This window comes from Eubalaena glacialis, chromosome 7 (genome assembly GCF_028564815.1).
Source record: "Eubalaena glacialis isolate mEubGla1 chromosome 7, mEubGla1.1.hap2.+ XY, whole genome shotgun sequence".
Lineage (NCBI taxonomy): Eukaryota > Metazoa > Chordata > Mammalia > Artiodactyla > Balaenidae > Eubalaena > Eubalaena glacialis.
Genome location: NC_083722.1, coordinates 76,586,238 through 76,605,852, shown reverse-complemented (window position 1 = coordinate 76,605,852; position 19,615 = coordinate 76,586,238). Strand labels below are relative to the sequence as shown.

Sequence of the window (19,615 nt, the reverse complement as noted above, 5' to 3'; positions counted from 1 at the left end):
TCGCTTTTTGTTTTGTTTTTTGTTTTTTTTTTGCTTTTTAAGGCAGAGTAGCATAGGATAACTTCCACTGTTGCTCCTACCTTTTGTGATGGCAAGTTCTCAAATGCACTATCGCTGAACTCAGCAGTTGCACTCGCCAAAGCACATCTGAATCATGGCTTTCAGTACTTTCAGTGTAACTGATGTTGATCTAACAAATCTCATAATCGCCTGCTCTATTCCATGGCCCATTTTGGTTAATGGGGTGCCAGAGGTTTTTAGAAATCAGACCTTGAACATGGGGACTTTGAAAGTTAGAATTCCCTCATTGACATTCTCTTTTGTTCTATTTGATGTGTGATACTATAGCACTGTGCCCTTGACTAAAAAGCCCAGGGGCACATTAACAAAACGAATTCAAACAGCTAAAAACATTGAAAAACAGCAGCTGCAGCATTTTAGCTCCCTGTTGGGGAATAACATCACAGAGCTCTGATGGGTGAGGAGGACGGCCCCCTTCCAGAAAGCCCCTGCTCCATTATTAAAGCTTTTGCTGCCCAGACTTCTGGGCTGTGGGAGTGCAGGGCAAGCATTCTCTACAGTAACCAGTCTTTGGTCCACAATGGGGACTTCGCAGCTTAAGAGGGTGATTTCTTATGGGTTTACAGGTTGCATAGGGCCTAAGTCTTAGCCTTGTTGCTGTCTGAGACCAGCTTTGCTTACAAGCATTGAAGCTCATTTGAACACATGTGACTGGGATAATAAATGCCAAAGTACAGTTTAATGAAGACAAGTGTCATGTCTTTCTATTCTTAATAATTTCTTCAACCACAGCCCGTGAAGGCTGCGTTCAGATGGGCTTTTGTAATTGAAAGCAAAGCCTCCTAACATTCTTGAATTCCCACCTACTTATCCCTAAAAGCTCTGTCTGGTGGTATGGTTAAAAGACAGTTTGGTAGCATTGGATCTCCTCATGTTTAAGATGATGGTGTCTGTTCAAAAGTAGTTTTTACTCTCTGAACTCTCATTTTAAGAAAATGAAACTGATAATCCTATTTTATGTACAGAGGTATTATTATTTAAAATTTGTTTTATTGGTTTGTGTAATTGTAAGTTTCTTAGCTTAGATATGACCAATGAGGCAAGCTGAATCAATCTCAGAACTTTCAGTAATTTTATAGCTTCAAAAGACTAAACTTTTATAAATAAATACCTTTCAAACAATTCTTCAGGGAAAGTCAAAGAGTAAAATTCTTAGAACCGGGAGTCTTCCACTGTTTCCAGAACCCCTCTACAAAGAGTATTATATAAAAAGGAGGTTTCGCACCAATTCCTCAACCCCTCCCTTTGTGCAAGAAGCTGTGACCAAAGGTGATTGCATTTCGCGGGGAGCCTTGTGTTTTGTTCATTGTGATCATTTCAAATCCCAGAAAAATCAGGTTGTTTTTCTTGCTTAAAAAAATGTCATATGGCTTTAAAGTTCTTTTGATAGGTGAATCTTTGACATTTTGAAATTATCTTCTTCCTTTCACTCTTTTTGCCAAAAATACTTGTTTTTTGAAATTCTTCCCTAGCCAGCAGAAAGTATTTTGTGTTGTGAAGATGCACTTTGAAAATAAAGGAATAAAAACCTCTGTTCACAGAAATTCTCTACCTCATTTAAAATGTTCCCTGTTAACTGAAGGTCTTTGTGAGGACATTTGTGCGCTTGGGGACAATGATGACAATTGGCCTTTTCTCATGTCAACAGAGCCTGATTCTCCAGCCATTCCTCCTAAGATCTGCGTGCAGGCTACTGAGTGAACTGGGCTTAGGTTGGCTGGCAGCCAGGGTGGAGGTGGGGAGTTAGGTTTTATCTTTATTTTATCATGTTTTGAGATCTAAAGATGAAACATCATTCATTGTGATGACTCTTAGCTGTTCCCCAGCTCAAGCTCAAGCATGATCCATTCTTACCAGCAGTGGTGGGGCTAAAAGGGAGGAGGAATGGACATAGAAGTCTTGAAAAAGTCTTGCCGCCTCCCCCATGCTGGAGAACCATGCTTTGTGATCAGGGCTGTGCGCCTCATTTTCCTCCATTCCAGTTTCCCCTCATGTGTACCCGTGATAGGCATATGAGTGTGGGCATAGTGGAATGATGGGGTTTATACTCTTCAGTAGAATCGCAGTAGGCAGAACGGGTCTCTGTTTGAACACCTTGCAATAATCAAGACCTTGGGAAGGCTGTTACTGGAACTCCTCTTTATTATTATTTAACTGAAAACATGCAGCGTATTTATCACAGGGAAATAACTACAAATAATAATGTACTAAGTACTAATTCATCCAGAAATGTATTTCATATTTGTAACTTTATATTTTGTTCATTATTGCACAAAATAATTGCACTAATTGCCGTTATATCATGCAGTACTAAGGGTGCTTTATTCATTAGTAGTGCATGGGGGGGGGTTGTTATTACTTAGTTCATGTTGCATGTTAATGATGCATGTCTGAAATTTGTTGTGTCCTTCAAGGCATGATGGGTGGCTATCCGCCAGGCCTTCCACCTTTGCAGGGCCCAGTTGATGGCCTTGTTAGCATGGGCAGCATGCAGCCACTTCACCCCGGGGGGCCTCCACCCCACCATCTTCCGCCAGGTGTGCCCGGCCTCCCGGGCATACCACCACCGGGTAAGAACTTCATCCTCATTCACTCATTAATCTCATCTTCATATTCTCTTTTTCCTCCTTCAGCCATTTGTTCCAGGAGGTACCTGCTGCCCATGTGGGCAGGCCTTCCCTCACTGAGAATCCCAGGGATGTCAGCAGCAGGACCTGTCCTGTGTGTTGAGCAGGTGGCTCAGCACCTGTGCCCTTGAGCACCTGGCTGCCTAGCAGCAGCACAGGACACATGACAGAGACTAGACTCAGCAGATCAAGGGGCAGGAGGTGTACTCTGAAATCACTCAAACAATTTGACACGTGCTCAGAAAGCCAAACACAGCCTAGGAGGTCATGCTCTGCTCTCTTTATCAGTGAATGAGGTTTCCCAAATTGCCAGTTGATATAAAAAGCACTTTTTGCTCCTGAGTACATTTCTTCTTCTGGTTCAATTCTTATCTCAAAGGGTCTTCTGTGTAGAGTCCCTGCTCCATCTTTTGCTTTTCAAACAGCCCCTCCCCTCTAAGGGAATTACAGAGTCGCTAATGTAGAACTCTTTAGAAATCCTTCAGTCAGTCCTTCTAGGAACAGAAAGGAGGGAGAGAGCGAATTTGCCCTGAACGAGTTTTCTATATCTGAGTCCCCGAAGAAGCATGACATAACATTTAAAGAACAGCATAGCCCACCCTGCTACCTGGAGACACTGGTTTGTTTCTCAACAGAAGCTCAGAAGTTATGTCATATAGAAACATATAAATGGAGCCCAGAAATAGGTACAGTTTTCCTTTACAATTAATTAGCAAATTTGAAAGATTATTATGAAAGGAAAATCACAAGTTCCCATATTAATTGCCATCATATGCAAAAAAACTGACCCTTAGGTATCTATTTGGAGGGAATGTGACCTTAAGATGACTTGGAATAGCATTTGATCCATTATCCAAAATATAAGCTAAAGGCCTGGCCCAGATGACAAAATGTAGAAACCCTTAGATTTGCTTACAACAGCATTGGATCTACCGATCCCGTGGCTATAAAGAGTTCCAAACAAAGCTTCAGAGGGTGTGCCCAGCAGTGTGTAGGGCGAGCGAACCTGGTGGCTTGGCCTAGAGTCTCCAGTAACACTCTTTGTGATGTGAGTGTTGCTTAGAGAATGGCCATAACTCCACAGAAGTGTTTGATCCAGACACACCCAGAGGAGGAAATGTTCGTGGGCGTGGGTGCTTCATTATGGAAGTGGTGGACTGTGTGTGAGTTGCTGTTGCAGCAAGTGTCAGTCATAAAATGAGTGTGCTCCTGTGGCAGGTGGAGTTGTCCTTAAGTCTGTGCCCTCTCCCCTTGGCAAGAGTATCTGACTGAGCAGTGAGACTAAGCTGGAGTTAACTCCCAGGTGCGTGTGCTACTCAGCGGGAGTCATACCGAAGGCCAGTACCCTCTAGGTAACTGGTCTTTTGGTGGGTATTGGGAGGCAGATGTCTCCCTTTGCCCCTTTTTCAGATTCTAAATGCATTTGAAGGAAGCACAACACACCTGATGATAAGGAGACAGGGAAGAACCCCTCTTAGTGTCTACACACACACGTCTGATCAGGCTTTGAGGAGAGGGAGATTCAGTGAGCTCCTCTGGTGACTCAGCCCGCATTCTCACCAGCTGCCCCCTGGCATGGCATTTGTAAACAGAGGACACATAGGGGGTTGGTTGCTGATTTGTTTATGCTGCCCTGCAGAGATTGATACAGGCACCTCATGGAGGCCCACTGTGTTGTGAAATCTAAGGTGGGTGAGTGTCCTAGGGGGACAGGGGTGGTTAATATGTTGCTGGAGCAGCAACTTACCCACCGCAACCTCTTCACTCACTCACAAATAATCACTAAGATCCTATTCTTGTGATTCAAGTACCCTTCTGGGTTCTTGGAATATAAAAATCCCTGCTTTGTAAACAGAAAGCTTGTTTTCACTTAGTATTTTCTCTCTTACAAACATCTAATACTTCTTGGAAGTGGTATTTAGCAATTCTGAACCTTAGAATAGTGGGTTGGTTCTGCCTGGTTAAAATACCAACATTTTGAATCCAGAGAAACTATAGAATATGAAGTTAGCTCCTGTTGATCCTTCTGTGCAGCCAGCTGGACTTGTTTAAGGTTTAAGCAGTAGCTCACCAGGGTTTTGATTGTAGTTTGTTAGTTTTTAATGAACTGGGTCCCTTACCTATTGCTCTGTTTTATGAGACTAGGAAATGGACGGTCCTGCGATTAAAATAGCCCCAGACGCTAAATTTAAGACATCATGTTATTATCAACTAGGACCTATGAGACAGAACTTGCTTGTGTGACAGAAATTGCTTGTGAGGAGTCACCAAGGGAAGTTTATACAAAGTCCAAATATAGTAGGACCATGGAATCTTTCTCTTTCCCTTTGTCATTTTGCATTTGAAGTGATAGCACCAAGGCTCCTCTGTTTCCAGATGATCTCTTTTCAAAGTGCTGGTCTATCAAATGGCAATGGCCCCTCTCTGCCAACATTAGTGACTCCAGTTAGAACCAGAGGTGCTGGTGGCCTGTGAGAGGACAGCAAGAATGTGCCTCCAGCCTCCACAAAGGTCATTTAATGTGCACTTGCACAAACCTCTTCCCTTATGTCCCTGCTGTCCTAACACATTGCATACAGCTGAGCCTGGTTGCAATGCCATTACTGCTGAAATTAAACACGGGCTTCAGTTGCAGGAAACTGTGTTGTCAGAAGAAAAATACCTTGAAAATATAGTTGTATTCTGACTGTAGCTTACCTAGGGAAATACTAGAATTTTATGCAGGGTTCAAATTATTTCTAAGCCATGAATAATTAATGTACATCTGACAAATTGTCCTAGCTTTGTATTTAAAGTACCTAGAAAACAAAAGAACATGAATTTTCTATATGAATGCTACATCCTGTTTTGGGTGCTTAGGGTTCCTATCCACAAAGACTCAGGGCAGAGATCATAGGCTTGCATTATAAATGGCCTTTCTTATCAGACAGTAGTTTTTCATTCTTCTCAACCCAGAGCCTCTAATTGTGCCTGTAATTCTGAATTATAGGTGTGATGAACCAAGGAGTGGCCCCTATGGTAGGGACTCCAGCAGCAGGTGGAAGTCCATATGGACAGCAGGTGAGCCTCCAAGTTGGATCTTCTAGGACTCAACAGAATTCAAGTTACCCTCTTTCTCAGAGCATGCGCTGAGTATTTTTTTTCCCCTCACCATGTGTCTGTGCTCTTTCAGGTAGGTGTTTTGGGGCCTCCAGGGCAGCAGGCACCACCTCCATATCCTGGCCCACATCCACCCGGCCCCCCTGTCATACAGCAGCCAACAACACCCATGTTTGTGGCTCCCCCACCGAAGACTCAACGGCTTCTCCACTCAGAGGCCTACCTAAAATATATCGAAGGACTCAGTGCTGAGTCCAACAGCATTAGCAAGTGGGACCAGACCCTAGCAGGTAAGGAGAGTCCTTCGCAAGAAGCCTTTCGAAATCCATGCTTTATCAAAGTCCTCTCGCTGCTATGGACCTATTATATCGTAGGATAAATATCCATTATTCTTATACAGGCATACCTTGTTTTATTGCACTTTGCTTCGTTACTCTTCTCAGATACTGCATTTTTTACAAATTGAAGGTTTGTGGCAATGTGTCAAGCAAGTCTGTCGGCACCATTTTTACAATAGCATGTGCTCACTTCGTGTTTCTGTGTCACATTTTGGTAATTTTCACAATATTTCAAACTTTTTCATTATTATTATATTTTTTTTGGTGATCTGTGATCAACAATCTTTGATGTTACCATTATAAAAAGATTACGACTTGCTGAGGGCTCAGATAATGGTTAATATTTTTTTAGCAGTGTAGTCTTTTTTAATTAAGGTACATACATTGTTCTTTTAGACATGATGCTATATTGCGTACTTAATAGACTACAGTATAGTGTAAACATAACCAAAAAATTCATGCGACTCAGTTTATTGTGGTGATCTGGAACCAAACCTGAGGTATGCCTTAAATTGTATATTTAGTAGAAGGGTTTGGAGCTTCTTTGTATATTGACATTACACACTGAAAATGTTTTTTTGCTGAGTTTCAAAGCTTAGTTTTGTCATAAATATCTATGCCATCTTCTTAAGTATATTCTGAATTTTTTCAATTATTTTTCAGGCATTTGGGCATAGCATAGGTGGATTTGGGTAAATTAAAAATTATTTCACCTCAATTTTTAAAAAAGAAAAATAATATTGGAAGACATGTTTCTATTAACCTATCAAGTTTATTCATTTAGTTCAGCAGGCTCAGCATATTTTCAGTACTTACTAAAATAACTTGCCTAGTTTCTGGAAAGAAATTTGGAAGTTTCTGTTCATTTTTCATTTCTAAGCCAAATTTGATCATTTGATTCCTTTAAGAGTAGTAGGTGGTTTTCCCTTTCTTCACATTTACCTTTTCAGGAATTTTTGTTAATATTGGAGTAACTATTAAATATTAATGATCAGATCTTTTAGGTGTTCGTACAACTTTTATGTTCCCATTCTAGCAATTATGTTATCTTGTGCAGCTGTTTTGTGAAGTAATTGTTAGAAATTAGATAATTTCTAGGACTTCCCTGGTGGCACAGTGGTTAAGAATCCGCCTGCCAATGCAGGGGACACGGGTTCGAGCGCTGATCTGGGAAGATCCCACATGCTGTAGTGCAACTAAGCCCGTGCGCCACGACTACTGAGCCTGTGCTCCAGAGCCCGTGAGCCACAACTGCTGAGCCCGCGAGCCACAACTACTGAAGCCTGCATGCCTAGAGCCCATGCTCCACAACAAGAGAAGCCACCGCAATGAGAAGCGCGCACACCGCAACAAAGAGTAGCCCCCGCTCACCGCAACTAGAGAAAGCCCGCACACAGCAATGAAGACCCAATGCAGCCAAAAATTAATTAATTAATTAATTAATTAAAAAAAAAAAAGACATGAGATAATTTCTAAACTGCAAAGTGTAAAACGAGACATCCTTGGCTAGGTAGTCTCATACCTAAGTAAAATAGTTTTCTAAAAACCAAGATGCCTAATAAAACAATATAAGAAATTTGCTTGGAAATATTCTGCAGAGTTAAAATTCATAATATTCAATAAATAATGTTTCATGTTTTAATAAATCTGTCAGACCTTAGGACTGATATTTGTATTTCTCTGTCTGCACTTTAATTTTCAGCTCGAAGACGCGATGTCCATTTGTCAAAAGAACAGGAGAGCCGACTCCCCTCTCACTGGCTGAAAAGTAAAGGGGCCCACACCACCATGGCAGACGCCCTCTGGCGCCTTCGGGATCTGATGCTCCGAGACACCCTCAACATTCGCCAAGCATACAATCTAGAAAACCTTTAATCACATCAATTACGATTCTTTTATAGAAGTATAAAGAGTTTTGTGGAACAGTAGCCATTTTAGTTACTGGGGGTGGGGGGAGGAACAAAGGATGATAATTTTTATTGCATTTTATTGTACATCACAAGGCCATTTTTATATAAGGACACTTTTAATAAGCTATTTCAATTTGTTTTTGTTATATTAAGTTGACTTTATCAAATACACAAAGACTTTTTTTTGCATATGTTTCCTTCGTTTAAAACCAGTTTCATAATTAGTTGTATTTAGACTTGGAGTTTTATCTTTTTACTTGTTGCCATAGAGCTGAAACCATCAAAGGTTTTTTGTCTTGGCTTGGGGTTTTTGTTTCTTGTTTTTTTTGGTTGGTTTTTTGTTTTTGTTTTTTTTAAATAACAAACAAAATGAAAAAAAAACACCCACACAAAAGAGTTTACAGATTAGTTTAAGTTGTCAATGAAATGTGAAGTTGGCCCTAGTTTACATCTTAGAGAGGGGAGTGTCCTTGTGTCTGTTTCACGTGCCTAAATATCTTAAGCCACTTTTGCAAGAACTGTTTCTTCCAGGTAGAGTGAAAGGTTGTTAGCTGGATTGTAGATGTTTGGCAGACATGGCACATTTGCTCTAGTAACTCAGAAATCTGAAGTCAGCACTGTGCACTCTTCTGCAGCTAATGCAGCTCCCGGACACCTGGAGGGAGAAAGCACTTTTTCTTGTGCTGAGTTAGACATCTATGGTGTCAGTTAGTTTTGCAGAACATGTGCACAACCCTGAATTACATTTAGTCTTGGCAGGTAAGTTTAAGGGTACTTTTGATCTTTTTGTAATGAATTCACAATTTATGCCTATACATGTTAGGTGATTTAAAACTTTAAATCTCTTACATTGCACATCATTGAAGTTCATCTTGAAGAAAGTATTGAGGTGTGCTGGAGGTGATTTATTTTTAAACATAACACCTAACCTAACTTAGGGAAGGGAGTGCATTAACCAGATATGGGCTGTGTCAGAAGCATAATTGTAAAAGGCTGGATTGCCTGCATATGCAAGTATGTTTTAGTATTCTTTATTTCCTCATCAGATCTGGCTTTTTTTTTTTTTCTTTTTCTCCTAAGTTTCAGGGTTGTAATTCTCAACCAGAAATTTAAGACTTTATAAAATAATTTTAAAATTCAGCTTGTGCTTTTGAATTTCAGGAGAAGGAAATCATAATTTAAGAAAATGCTCACTAAAAAGACCATTACAGATCCCAAACACTTAGGTTTGATGACCCTGTCTCTCTTATATGACTCTGGAAAAAAACATATGGAGGCAGTATATAATGCTCAGACAGGTGGAAAGCATCAAACATGGAACAGTATTTCACTCAGCGTTTTTGAAACCTGCTTTATTGTAACAAGGTGGTTGCCATTGTGGTGGAGCTTCCACTGCTGTTTGTAAATTGAGAGTGACTCTCAGAGGATACTTTTTTTCTTTTAATCTGGTATGAATCAATACCTGGATATTTAATTACCATTCTTACTAAATCATGGGGACAGAAGAGTTTAGAATGGAAAAAAGTCTCTTGTATCTAGATGCTTTAATTACAGGAGGTCCTTATAACTTAATTGCCTATAAGTCAACCACTGGATCTCAATTTGCATCAAGTATTTTAAACAGTTCTGAATTTTAAAAAATGTTTTGCAGTAGTATGTCAGTATCTTATTGTTAAACTGAATCAGATAAAGAAATCTTCAGTTCTTGGTTATTTGGGCCATTGAATCATCATGGACTGTATAATACAATCAGATTATTTTATTTCTAGACATCCTTGAATTACACCAAAGAACCTGAAGTTTAATTTTGGTTAAGTTATTTATTTATTTCATGCACCCGTCTTATTTCCCTTTTTAAGGTCTGGAAGAGACTTCTTTGGGAAGACTCTAAAAACTCTTCACTGTGGTCTATGTGGGGCATTAGAAGCCAGAGCACTCCTCCTCCAGGCTCCTTCTCAGTGTCTGGAGGTGCTGTAGGAACCATAGATCCAGCCAGGGGCTTCCCTAAGGCAGTGCAGAGCCGGGCCAGGGGGCCATTAGGCAGGCCCTAATTAAAAAAGAAAAAAGCTCTGTATTTATTTTAGAATCATGTCTTTCTGTATATTAACTTGGAGAATGTCAATTAATATTTTAGGATATAAGATTTGAGGTCAGCCATCTTCCAAAAAAGAAAAGAAAAAGAAAAAAAAAAAAAAAGCCCTGACTTTAAAAGGTACATGTGAACTATACGTCTTTTTTTTCATGAGTTTTAGGAACTGTAGTGATATGGCTTAGAAAGTATAATGGCCTAAATGTTTTCAAAATGTAAGTTCATGTGGAAAAGAATTTTGTTTATGTGCGGAAAAAGACCTATAGGTTTAAAATAGTATGTCAGCCAACTGATTTAAAAGGCCTTGAATTGCTTTGTTTTTGAACCCACCCTTTTCTTCCTATGAGGAAGAATTAAGAGGGGACTCTTCTTTGTGTAAAATCTCCAAATTGGTGTTGTTGACTTTTGAACTTAAACATTTTCAGACTTGATTAAAACTTGGTTTATTCTAATTTCTGTATCAAAAGAGGTTTAAGTGATAACTAGTCTTATAATATGTATGTATCATATGTTTGTTCATCTAAAGCTTTTTAATCCAAATAAAAATGGAGTTTGCAAAGTGATTTGGATTAACTAGGTTTGGTTGTTCTGTTAAAGCTTGTGTCAGATGTTAGTTTCAAGTAGGTTTAATTCCTGCAGGCCTTGATTTTATGTTGACAGGGATATGGCTGCCAATTTAAAGGAAGAGAGCTCCTTGGGTAGAGGCAAAAGTCAGTGTCCAGACCCTGATCCAAGGCTTAGGCTGCATTAACACAGAAGCCGAATGTAGTCACACTGCAGCCTGACATGCCCATGCCAAGCCTCTCAGACTGGCAGTCAAGGATTCCTAACATGTCCTCAGCATGGGCAGAAATGCAGGTTGAAGTTAAAATTGCAGAGGGAGTTGTTACTGATGGTGGAAGGTAAGGCAAGCATGTCCTATATCATAAATCAGTGTAATCCATTTCAAATAGCTGTGTATGGCCAGAAGAGACAAGTGGCCCGGGTATGTTTTTATCATGCTTATAATCTCTTAAGATATGACCTCACTTTTAATAGAAGGTGTTGGTAAAATCAACCAACTGTTTTCCTCTAATATCACTTTTTGAGCAAAGAACTGTTCCAGGTGCCTTTTACAGTCTTCCAGAGAATTGACATTTTTTCCATGAAGAGAATTTTGTAAAGACCAAAATAAATGGAAATACGCAGGTGCAATATCTGGTGAATACGACGGATGAATTAGAATTTCCCAGCAAGCTGTAACAGTTTTTTGCCTGGTCATCGAAATGTGCGGTCTTGCGTTATCCTGATGGAAGATTATGCGTTTTCTGTTGACTAATTCCGGATGCTTTTCGTCGAGTGCTGCTTTCAGTTGGTCTAACTGGGAGCAGTACTTGTTGGAATTAATCGTTTTGTTTTCTGGAAGGAGCTCATAATAGAGGAGTCCCTCCCAATCCCACCATATATACAACATCACCTTCTTTGGATGAAGACCGGCCTTTGGTTGGTTGGTGGTGGTTCATTTAGCTTGCCCCATGATCGCTTCCGTTCCACATTATTGTACAGTATCCACTTTTCATCACCTCTCACAATTTGTTTTAAAAATAGAACGTTCTGGCTTCCCTGGTGGCGCAGTGGTTAAGAATCCGCCTGCCAATGCAGGGGACACGGGTTCGAGCCCTGGTCCGGGAAGATCCCACATGCCGCCGAGCAACTGAGCCCGTGCGCCAGAACTACTCAGCCTGAGCTCTAGAGCCCACGTGCCACAATTACTGAAGCCCGCATGCCTAGAGCCCGTGCTCTGCAACAAGAGAAGCCACTGCAATGAGAAGCCCGCACGCTGCAACTAGAGAAAGCCTGCGTGCAGCAACGAAGACCCAAAGCAGCCAAAAATAAATAAATTTTAAAAAAAAATAGAACATTCTCGTTATGTCTAAGTAGAGAATTGCATGCGGAAATACAGTCGAGAAGGCTTTTTTCACTTAAATTATGGAACCCAAACATCAAAGCAATTAACATAACCAAGCAGTGATTTTCAATGCTTGATTTGGATATTTTTGAGTATGTCAGCTCTCTCACGCGTGGTATAACGTTGATTGTTCTCAGTGTCTCGATTTGATCACTATCAACTTCAGTAGGTCTACCTGACCGTGGAGCATTGTCCAGCGGGAAATCTCCAGCACAAAACTTCGCTAACCGCTTTTGACATGTTCGATCAGTCACAGCACCTTCTCCATACACTGCACAAATCTTTTTATGTGTTTCAGTTGCGTTTTTACCTTTTTTTAAAAAATAAATTTATTTATTTATTTTTGGCTGTGTTGGGTCTTCGTTTCTGTGCGAGGGCTTTCTCTAGTTGCGGCGAGCGGGGGCCACTCTTCATCGCGGTACGCGGGCCTCTCACTGTCGCGGCCTCTCTTGTTGCGGAGCACAGGCTCCAGACGCGCAGGCTCAGTAGTTGTGGCTCACGGGCCCAGTTGCTCCGTGGCATGTGGGATCTTCCCAGACCAGGGCTCGAACCCGTGTCCCCTGCATTGGCAGGCAGATTCTCAACCACTGCACCACCAGGGAAGCCCCTTACCTTTCTTGAAATAATAAAGCATAGGGATTTCCCTGGTGGCGCAGTGGTTGGGAACCCACTTGCCAATGCAGGGGACACGGGTTCTATCCCTGCTCTGGGAAGATCCCACATGCCTCGGGGCAACTAAGCCCGTGCACCACAACTACTGAGCCTGTGCTCTAGAGCCCATGAGCCACAACTACTGAAGCCCACGCGCCTAGAGCCCATGTTCTGCAACAAGAGAAGCCACTGCAAGGAGAAGCCCTCACATCACAACGAAGAGTAGCCCCCGCTGTCCACAGAGAAAGCCCACGCGCAGCAACAAAGACCCAACGCAGCCAAAAATAAAAAAAATTTATATAAAAAAAGAAATAATAAAGCATAATATGCGGAAAATGTTGCTTCCATCTTCAATATTAAAATGGCTGCACAAAAATTCACCAATTTTGATTTTTTTTTTTTTAACGCGCCCTGATATGAGACTTGTCATAATACAGTCTAACAAAATTGTTTTGAATGAAGTTAAAGACAACTAAGCGCTACTGGAGCCATCTTATGGGAAAAACCGAATGAACTTTTTGGTCAACCGAATACTTTCCGTATCCATTCAGATGATAAAATGAAGCTCCAAAGCCCACGTTCTTTGTCTAACACCCCAATGGAGGTAGACTTCTAGCAATAAATGCTAATTAGATTTTTGTCATTCTAAAGTATTGTGGTTTTTGAAATGCAAGTTATTAAATTGTTTGCCTTGTAGTTCACAGTAGGGGGCACTGCAGTTCTGTAAGCAGCATATGAGAGCATTGCTCTTTAAATTATTGAAGTTCCCTTAAATAATCCTAGTGTCTGATAAGTGGGATAGAGTCATATTCCTTAGTAGAACTGTTAAAAAATTGAGGCAAAGTTAAAAAGCTTGCACCTTGGTTAACAAAAATTAGTTCTGTAGCATCCAAATTAATATGCTTTGAAAGTATCTTCAATTTAATACAATTGCTTTGCTAGTCTGCTTGCCTTAAAGTCAGACATTGTTGTGTCGTCTTCAAAGCTTCGTTGTCTTAAATAAATTGGCACTCCAATACATATATTTTAGAAAGATGAAGAAAACTCTAGGGAAGTTTAGCACAAATTTCAGACTAGAGATTCTCCCTGGGATGGAGGCAGCGGGATAGGCCAGGGAAGGAAACCACAGCAGACACAGAAGTTAGCTGATGGTTTTATTAGCATTTACAACTATTCTTTGTAAAAGGTATGTATGTTACATATGCTCTTTACATATGTACAAAATATTAAACTTCTAAAACTGGGGTTGGGGGAGCAAATGGGAGTTAAGGCCACAATTTAAATTCACTATGCAGCAGTCTAGTCACTAAAAGTAACTATGAGGTTTAGGGTCACCAGGAATGCTTGAGGTAACAAAAGCGCACATGAGAACTACCTTCCTCTCCCTGGTGCTGTTGGTCATCACTGGTCTTCATACTCAAGCTACCTCTGAGCAGTGACTCATTAGTGCTTTAATGAGATCTGAGTAGTCAGTGGCTCCTTATTTATACTGGATTGGTTCTAACATAAATGGACTGACTTAAATTAGAAAAAAAAAAATCCCTTAGAACAATTTATTTGTGGCAGAGATCATTAACTTGAGGATACCCTGTGGCCTTAAGCATCTGCTTCTTTATTCATGAGCAATAGTTAGAAACTATTTTGAAACTTAAGTCTTCTTTAATATGTATATATTTTCTTGTTTGAAAAGATGTTGGATATGGTTATCCAAACATGGAAAGATGCCTTTGCTTTTTCTACCAACTGATCCAAACTTATGCTGGGTCAGATTGGAAAATCTCTCCCTATAGATTGAGCCTCTGATTTAGCTCAAGTCTATGGTTGCTTTATGCTGTGAAGATTCACTTTCTTTGGGAAGGAGCAGTGTCTTTATCTTTAGCAGCTAGATGAAAGCAACATCTTCATCTCAGAGGGGAGTGAAACGTGTTGCTCCCCAGTCCTCATGGAGGTCCAGCCCTTGTATGTTAGTGGAGCCAAGCAAGGAAAGGGGTTGTCTGTGTTCACAAGAGCACTTAACATGAGTAACGTATGGTCACATTCTAACAAAATGTTTACAAATTGGTAGCTAGCAGAAATGTAGTCTGCATGATCATCCTCGCTTAAATGATCCTACAGTAGATAACTAACTTTTATTCATAGTAAGTCTGAATTCTGCAAAAAACTAAATAAGGTTATCCCTTGTTGCCTAAAACAAAGGACTTCACAAACAATTCAGGCTACACTGAAAAGCATCCTGATTTGATCCTTGAATTGTTTAAGAAATATTTCATGGACTAGATTCAATGGGTAGGTGTGTTTTAGTAGGAAATAATTTTCCCACAAGTGCTGTCCATCAGTGACTTGGGAAGTATTCAAGCAGAGACAGGAAAACTATAAAAATTCTTTGTAAAGGCAGTTCTATGTAAGAACAAGAGACCCGAAAAGTACATTTTTAAAGGAGTTGAAACCAGTAGTAAAGTTTCATATTCACTTTATTGACTGCTGAAGTTCAGTCTCTGATGCATCTTCCAGCCTTCTCTGATACTGCCTTTCTGAGGCTTTTCTACGGTAGACATCGTCTGTATCAAACAAAGATTTTATTTAGATTTTCAAGAGACTAAGGAATTAAAAATACATATCTGAGTAATTTAACCAATAGTCTAGATCTGTCACCTGAATCTCAACATTAAGGCTTAACTCAATGCCAGAATAAACTTAAAACAAGATTTGATTTAAATGAGGACTATGTTAAAGGAGCTCTCAATATCAATAGCAGGGTCAGAGTCAGTGTCTTCAAAGATAGTGTCATGTCCCAGCACAGCCCTTAGCAATTTCACTTCTCTCTGAAATCATCCTTCTTAACTGGCCCCGCAGAGGCACTTCTGGCCCTATAGCTCTCTGCTGCTCCCTCTGCCACACCCAGGAACTGAGGGCTGGGAGATGAGGGCAGTCTCCTTGTTCTCAGCTGCTGCTTTTCCAGACTACTGATTCTCCACCTTCTTCCTCTGGGGCCTATGCCATTTGCCACCATCTTCTCTGCACTGGCACCTGCTGTCCATCACTCCCCTTCAGTCTCTGAAAATGCTGGCATCTAGCTCAGGTTCCTTGACCCTGTCCTGTGCCATCTTCCCAGGCAACACCACCCCCAACAGAGATGAAGCACCAGCCCCCTTCATCTTCCTTACTTCTCAACTTCTGCCATCTGCTTGCAGTGTTCCTCTGAAGCAATGAGTTCATTCTGCTCTGACCACAACCTCTACTACCTTTCTAGCAGCCTTTCTGTCCTTGGACCTCCACTTCCTCAGGCTCTTGTTCTCTCTTCCTGCCCAGATCAGCTGAAATTCCCTCTCATCAATATCAACTTCTTGATACACCTTCAAAACCCAAACTACAGATTAATCCAACTTACTTCCTTCTCCATGCCTCACTCTGCTTGCTTTGCACTGTGGGCCCAACTGTTGCATCTAACTGGGTCCACTGTGATGCCTGGCAGTCCTGTTTCTTCAGCCACGGCCCTGACCCTACTTTACCCACCCCGAAATGGCCATGAACTCTTTCTTCGCAAAGAAAAGTCATCAGTAAAGAACTCTTCCAGCTGACTTCCAAGGGCTACTCCTTACCCTGCTCTGGTCCCATCCTCTCCCACCTTCTCAAGGGCCAAGGTATCTCCAGCCTCTCTCCACCCTCTCTTTCCTGATCAGTATTTGCATATTTCAAGTCTCTCCTGGTAGGGGAGAGGGGGCTTACCTCCCATTCACTTAGTTGAACTTCCTGAACCTCCTGTCTTCTGTGATAACAAGCCCTTCTTGTTTCCCTTCTTGCCTCTCTGGTCACTCTCAGTCACCCTTAAAATGTTGGGGTTTAAACTCTGACTTTCATCACAATCAGCTTGTGAATGACCCACAAACCTAGATCTGAGGCCCAGATCTGCCTTCTGAGCTTCAGTTCTGTATAACCATCTCCCCCCTCAGCACGTCCAAAATGGAGCCCAGGACTGTCCTGCCTGTGTTTCCCCTGCCCCAGCTGCCCTACCAGAAGCCTCCACTCCTCATTTCCTGAGTCCACTCAATCACCAAGCCCTTGTCAGTACAACCTCTGGGGTGTCTCTCAACTCCACCCACTTCTTGGCATCTCACCCTAGTCCAGGCCACCATCTCAAACCTGGACAACCACACAGCCTAAGTGTTCCTGTCAATCCGCCCTCCACAAGAAAGCATTCTCCACATACGTTCACCAGCTGCTGCTTAAAACTCTTCAGTCCTTTGGGATACATTGTTGGTTCTCCAGTCCCTTTGTGGCCCTGCCCAGGCACCTTTCTAACCACGTCATCCCTCACTCTGCTCACCTGCTTCAGTCCCTCAAACACAGCGGCATACTTTCACACCAAGGCCCCAAGGTTTGCTCTTACCACTGGCAGAAGACACTTTCAAGTCCATAAACGTTTCCCTCATCTGGCTGACACCTACTCAATCTTCGGATCCTACCTGACATGGTAACTCCTCCAGGAAGCCTTCCCTGCACCACCTAGTCCAATTCAGGTGCCCCACCCAGGACTCCCATGCTCCCCCAACTTTTCCCCCCACAGCAGTGATCACACTTAATAATAACTGTATGATCTATCTCTCCCATTAGTGCTCTTCTGGTGTGGGGGCCCTCTGCCTTATATCCTCTCATCAGTGCTCATTAAATATGAAGGAATGGGTGAACACAGAAGGATTAAATATCTTTAGAAAGCACTTTTTTTTTTTGAAATGAGGGTTGGCGATTCACAAGTGATTGTGTTTCTGGACAGGGAGAAAGCAGAAAGGGCCTAGGGGTTAGGGAAGTCTTCCTGGAAGAGGAACTAGCCTGTCCAGGCTAGTGCTCAGCAAAGCAATGCCAGACACACTTTTTGTAGTGCTGGGCATTGGTACCAATGACTCTGGCCAGTAAAGACAGTAGTATTTAGCTAAGCCGGGCCAACCAGTTCCCTCCAGGGTTTGGACTGGCCAGTTAGGAACTTCCTGTCCAAGCGAAACACCCGCTTCTAGGTGCTGTGAGAAGTCTATTCCTTAGGCCCGAACAGTGTCACCGGCATGGCCGAAGGGCAGGCTTGAAAGGAGGGCGTCCTGAGTGGAGTCACGTGCCCTCCTCTCAAAGTGCAGGGAAGGTCTCAAGATTGGATACCAATGTGCCTTTGTCGCCCCGCTTACAGGAGAGCCCAGGCGGATCTCCACCGCCCAGCGAAGGGAACCGCACTCGCCCTTCTGACCAGGGTAAAAGCAGCTCAGCGCTGAGCGGAATGAGAGGTCTACAAGCTGAGAATAGCCCCCAGGAAAACGGCTCCCTCGCCGCCTCCCGCCTGCCTGAAATGAAACAGAGGCTGCTGCACCCTCACTTACAGAAGGTCTCCTGGCCCACGCGCACTTTAATCATGATCCACTCCATCGTTCCTCCCAGGACAAAAAAGAAGGGCAGGAACCTGTAGACGCCGAGTCGCTGCTTCCCAGGCACCCGCTGCAGAACCCGCCTCACCTGGGCCCTGGAAAACATGCCGGACCGCTGTCGTGGAGAAGGGTACGGCGGAACGAAGAGCGACGGGAGCTGTCCCAGCCCCTGGACTGGAGCTCCCGGATGAAGCCGAAGCCGTCCTGCCCGTCCTTGCTGAGTCCGGCGGCCAGGTGGCCGTGCGATCCCGATCCTGAGCCACCTCCAAGGAGGTGAGGAGCGGAACCGGTAAAGAGCAGCACTGAGCTCGGGACCCAGAATGTGGAGCGGCTCCACCAATCTGAGTGTGGTGGGCTGCGTGGGTCCGCCAATCAGAATGCGGCGGAGTGCGCGTGCTCTGTGAGGCCTAGACCAGCTGGCGCAGACTCCTCTGCTCCAGAGGCAGGGCGGGCCAAGGGGCGGGGCCTCCCACGTGGCGTCTGTCCGGCCCCGCCTCCCGGCCTCCCCTGTGCAAGCTGGTATTCGGAGTTGGCGGCCGCGCCCCCTACTCTGCCACCGCCATCTTTTTTCTTAAAGTCCTAGTAGAAGTGATGACCCTCTATGATGGACTACTAAACGGGTAGTGCACCATGCTCTAAAATGCAATTACACAACGCCTTTCATTTATTTCGAGATCGAGACTGATGCCTAGGCTTCTAAAAATAACAGGATTTGAGGTGCATTGTTGAAAGCTAACTTTATCATTATCACAAGAAAAGTCTAAGTAAGCATCTGAGACAAACAACCATAAAATTAAGAAAAGCTATCCTGTATGGGGCACTTTCCGTTATTCCCGGACTATTAGACAATCTAAGAAAGTCAAATGAAAACTTAGAACCAATAAGAGAGTTTGGTAATGTGGACACAAAATATACAAAAAGAGAGAAGAGAGATCAAGCAGCGCCTCTGAAAAGGGTAGTAGGGTCCGCCGCTGAGCTGCCAGGCCCAAGCTGCTGCCTGGATAACCTGCCTTCTCCCGGGGCCAACCTCACCCAACCACGCACGCACAGCTGGCTTGGCGCTCACTCTGGCTTCTCTTGGTGGCTCTGCGGGCTGGACACCACAGAGCACCCATCTTCCGCCCAGACGAGGCTTACATATGGCCAAGCCCCCAGCGCACACTTAGCTCACTGGGGCCCTGGGAGTGGAGAGGGCAGCCGCCCACCCACGGGCCCATCTATGGCCTCCATCCTGCGCCAGCACTTGGCCCAGGGGCTGGCACACTGTAGGTCCTCAGCCAAGGTGCAGTGAATATTGGAATGTACACCCTTAGACCCGGCGAGGACACCGCGGGGAGCATCCCACGGAAACAGTGTCTAGCTAGCCAGCTCTCCACCGACAAGGCCCACGGGTGCAGGGTCGGCCTGCTCAAGGTCCAGGGCACATGCGCATGTGGACTCAGAAAACGGATCTGTGTGGAATACACG

At 43.1% G+C, this 19,615-nt stretch overlaps 2 protein-coding genes across 19 annotated transcripts in view; one reads left to right on the top strand and one right to left on the bottom strand.

Annotated features, from left to right (window-relative positions):
- PBRM1 (polybromo 1) overlaps window positions 1-10,601 on the top strand; it is a 105,889-nt gene extending 95,288 nt beyond the window's left edge. For 9 of the 17 annotated variants that reach the window (XM_061196967.1, XM_061196965.1, XM_061196964.1 and 6 more), the window contains 4 exons: window positions 2,496-2,651; window positions 5,698-5,768; window positions 5,881-6,097; window positions 7,848-10,601. In XM_061196967.1, coding sequence (XP_061052950.1) covers window positions 2,496-2,651; window positions 5,698-5,768; window positions 5,881-6,097; window positions 7,848-8,020 — 617 coding nt within the window. In that variant the 3' untranslated portion in view covers window positions 8,021-10,601. Of the gene's footprint in view, window positions 1-2,495; window positions 2,652-3,926; window positions 3,985-5,697; window positions 5,769-5,880; window positions 6,098-7,847 lie in introns of those variants that run through there. The other 8 variants (XM_061196963.1, XM_061196958.1, XM_061196962.1 and 5 more) reach the window with 2 other exon arrangements.
- LOC133095488 (ubiquinol-cytochrome c reductase complex assembly factor 5) lies at window positions 7,361-18,505 on the bottom strand. 2 transcript variants are annotated; one of them, XM_061196977.1, is made up of 4 exons: window positions 18,104-18,505; window positions 15,214-15,301; window positions 11,903-11,963; window positions 7,361-7,369 (listed from the first exon to the last, which is right to left on the bottom strand). In XM_061196977.1, exons 1-4 carry the CDS (start codon window positions 18,252-18,254, stop codon window positions 7,361-7,363), a joined length of 309 nt encoding a protein of 102 aa, XP_061052960.1. In that variant the 5' UTR covers window positions 18,255-18,505. The 2 variants fall into 2 exon arrangements, with proteins under 2 accessions (XP_061052960.1, XP_061052958.1); XM_061196975.1 differs by lacking the exons at window positions 7,361-7,369; window positions 11,903-11,963 and having other exon boundaries at window positions 15,197-15,301; window positions 18,104-18,339.
- Window positions 18,506-19,615: the final 1,110 nt, after the last annotated feature.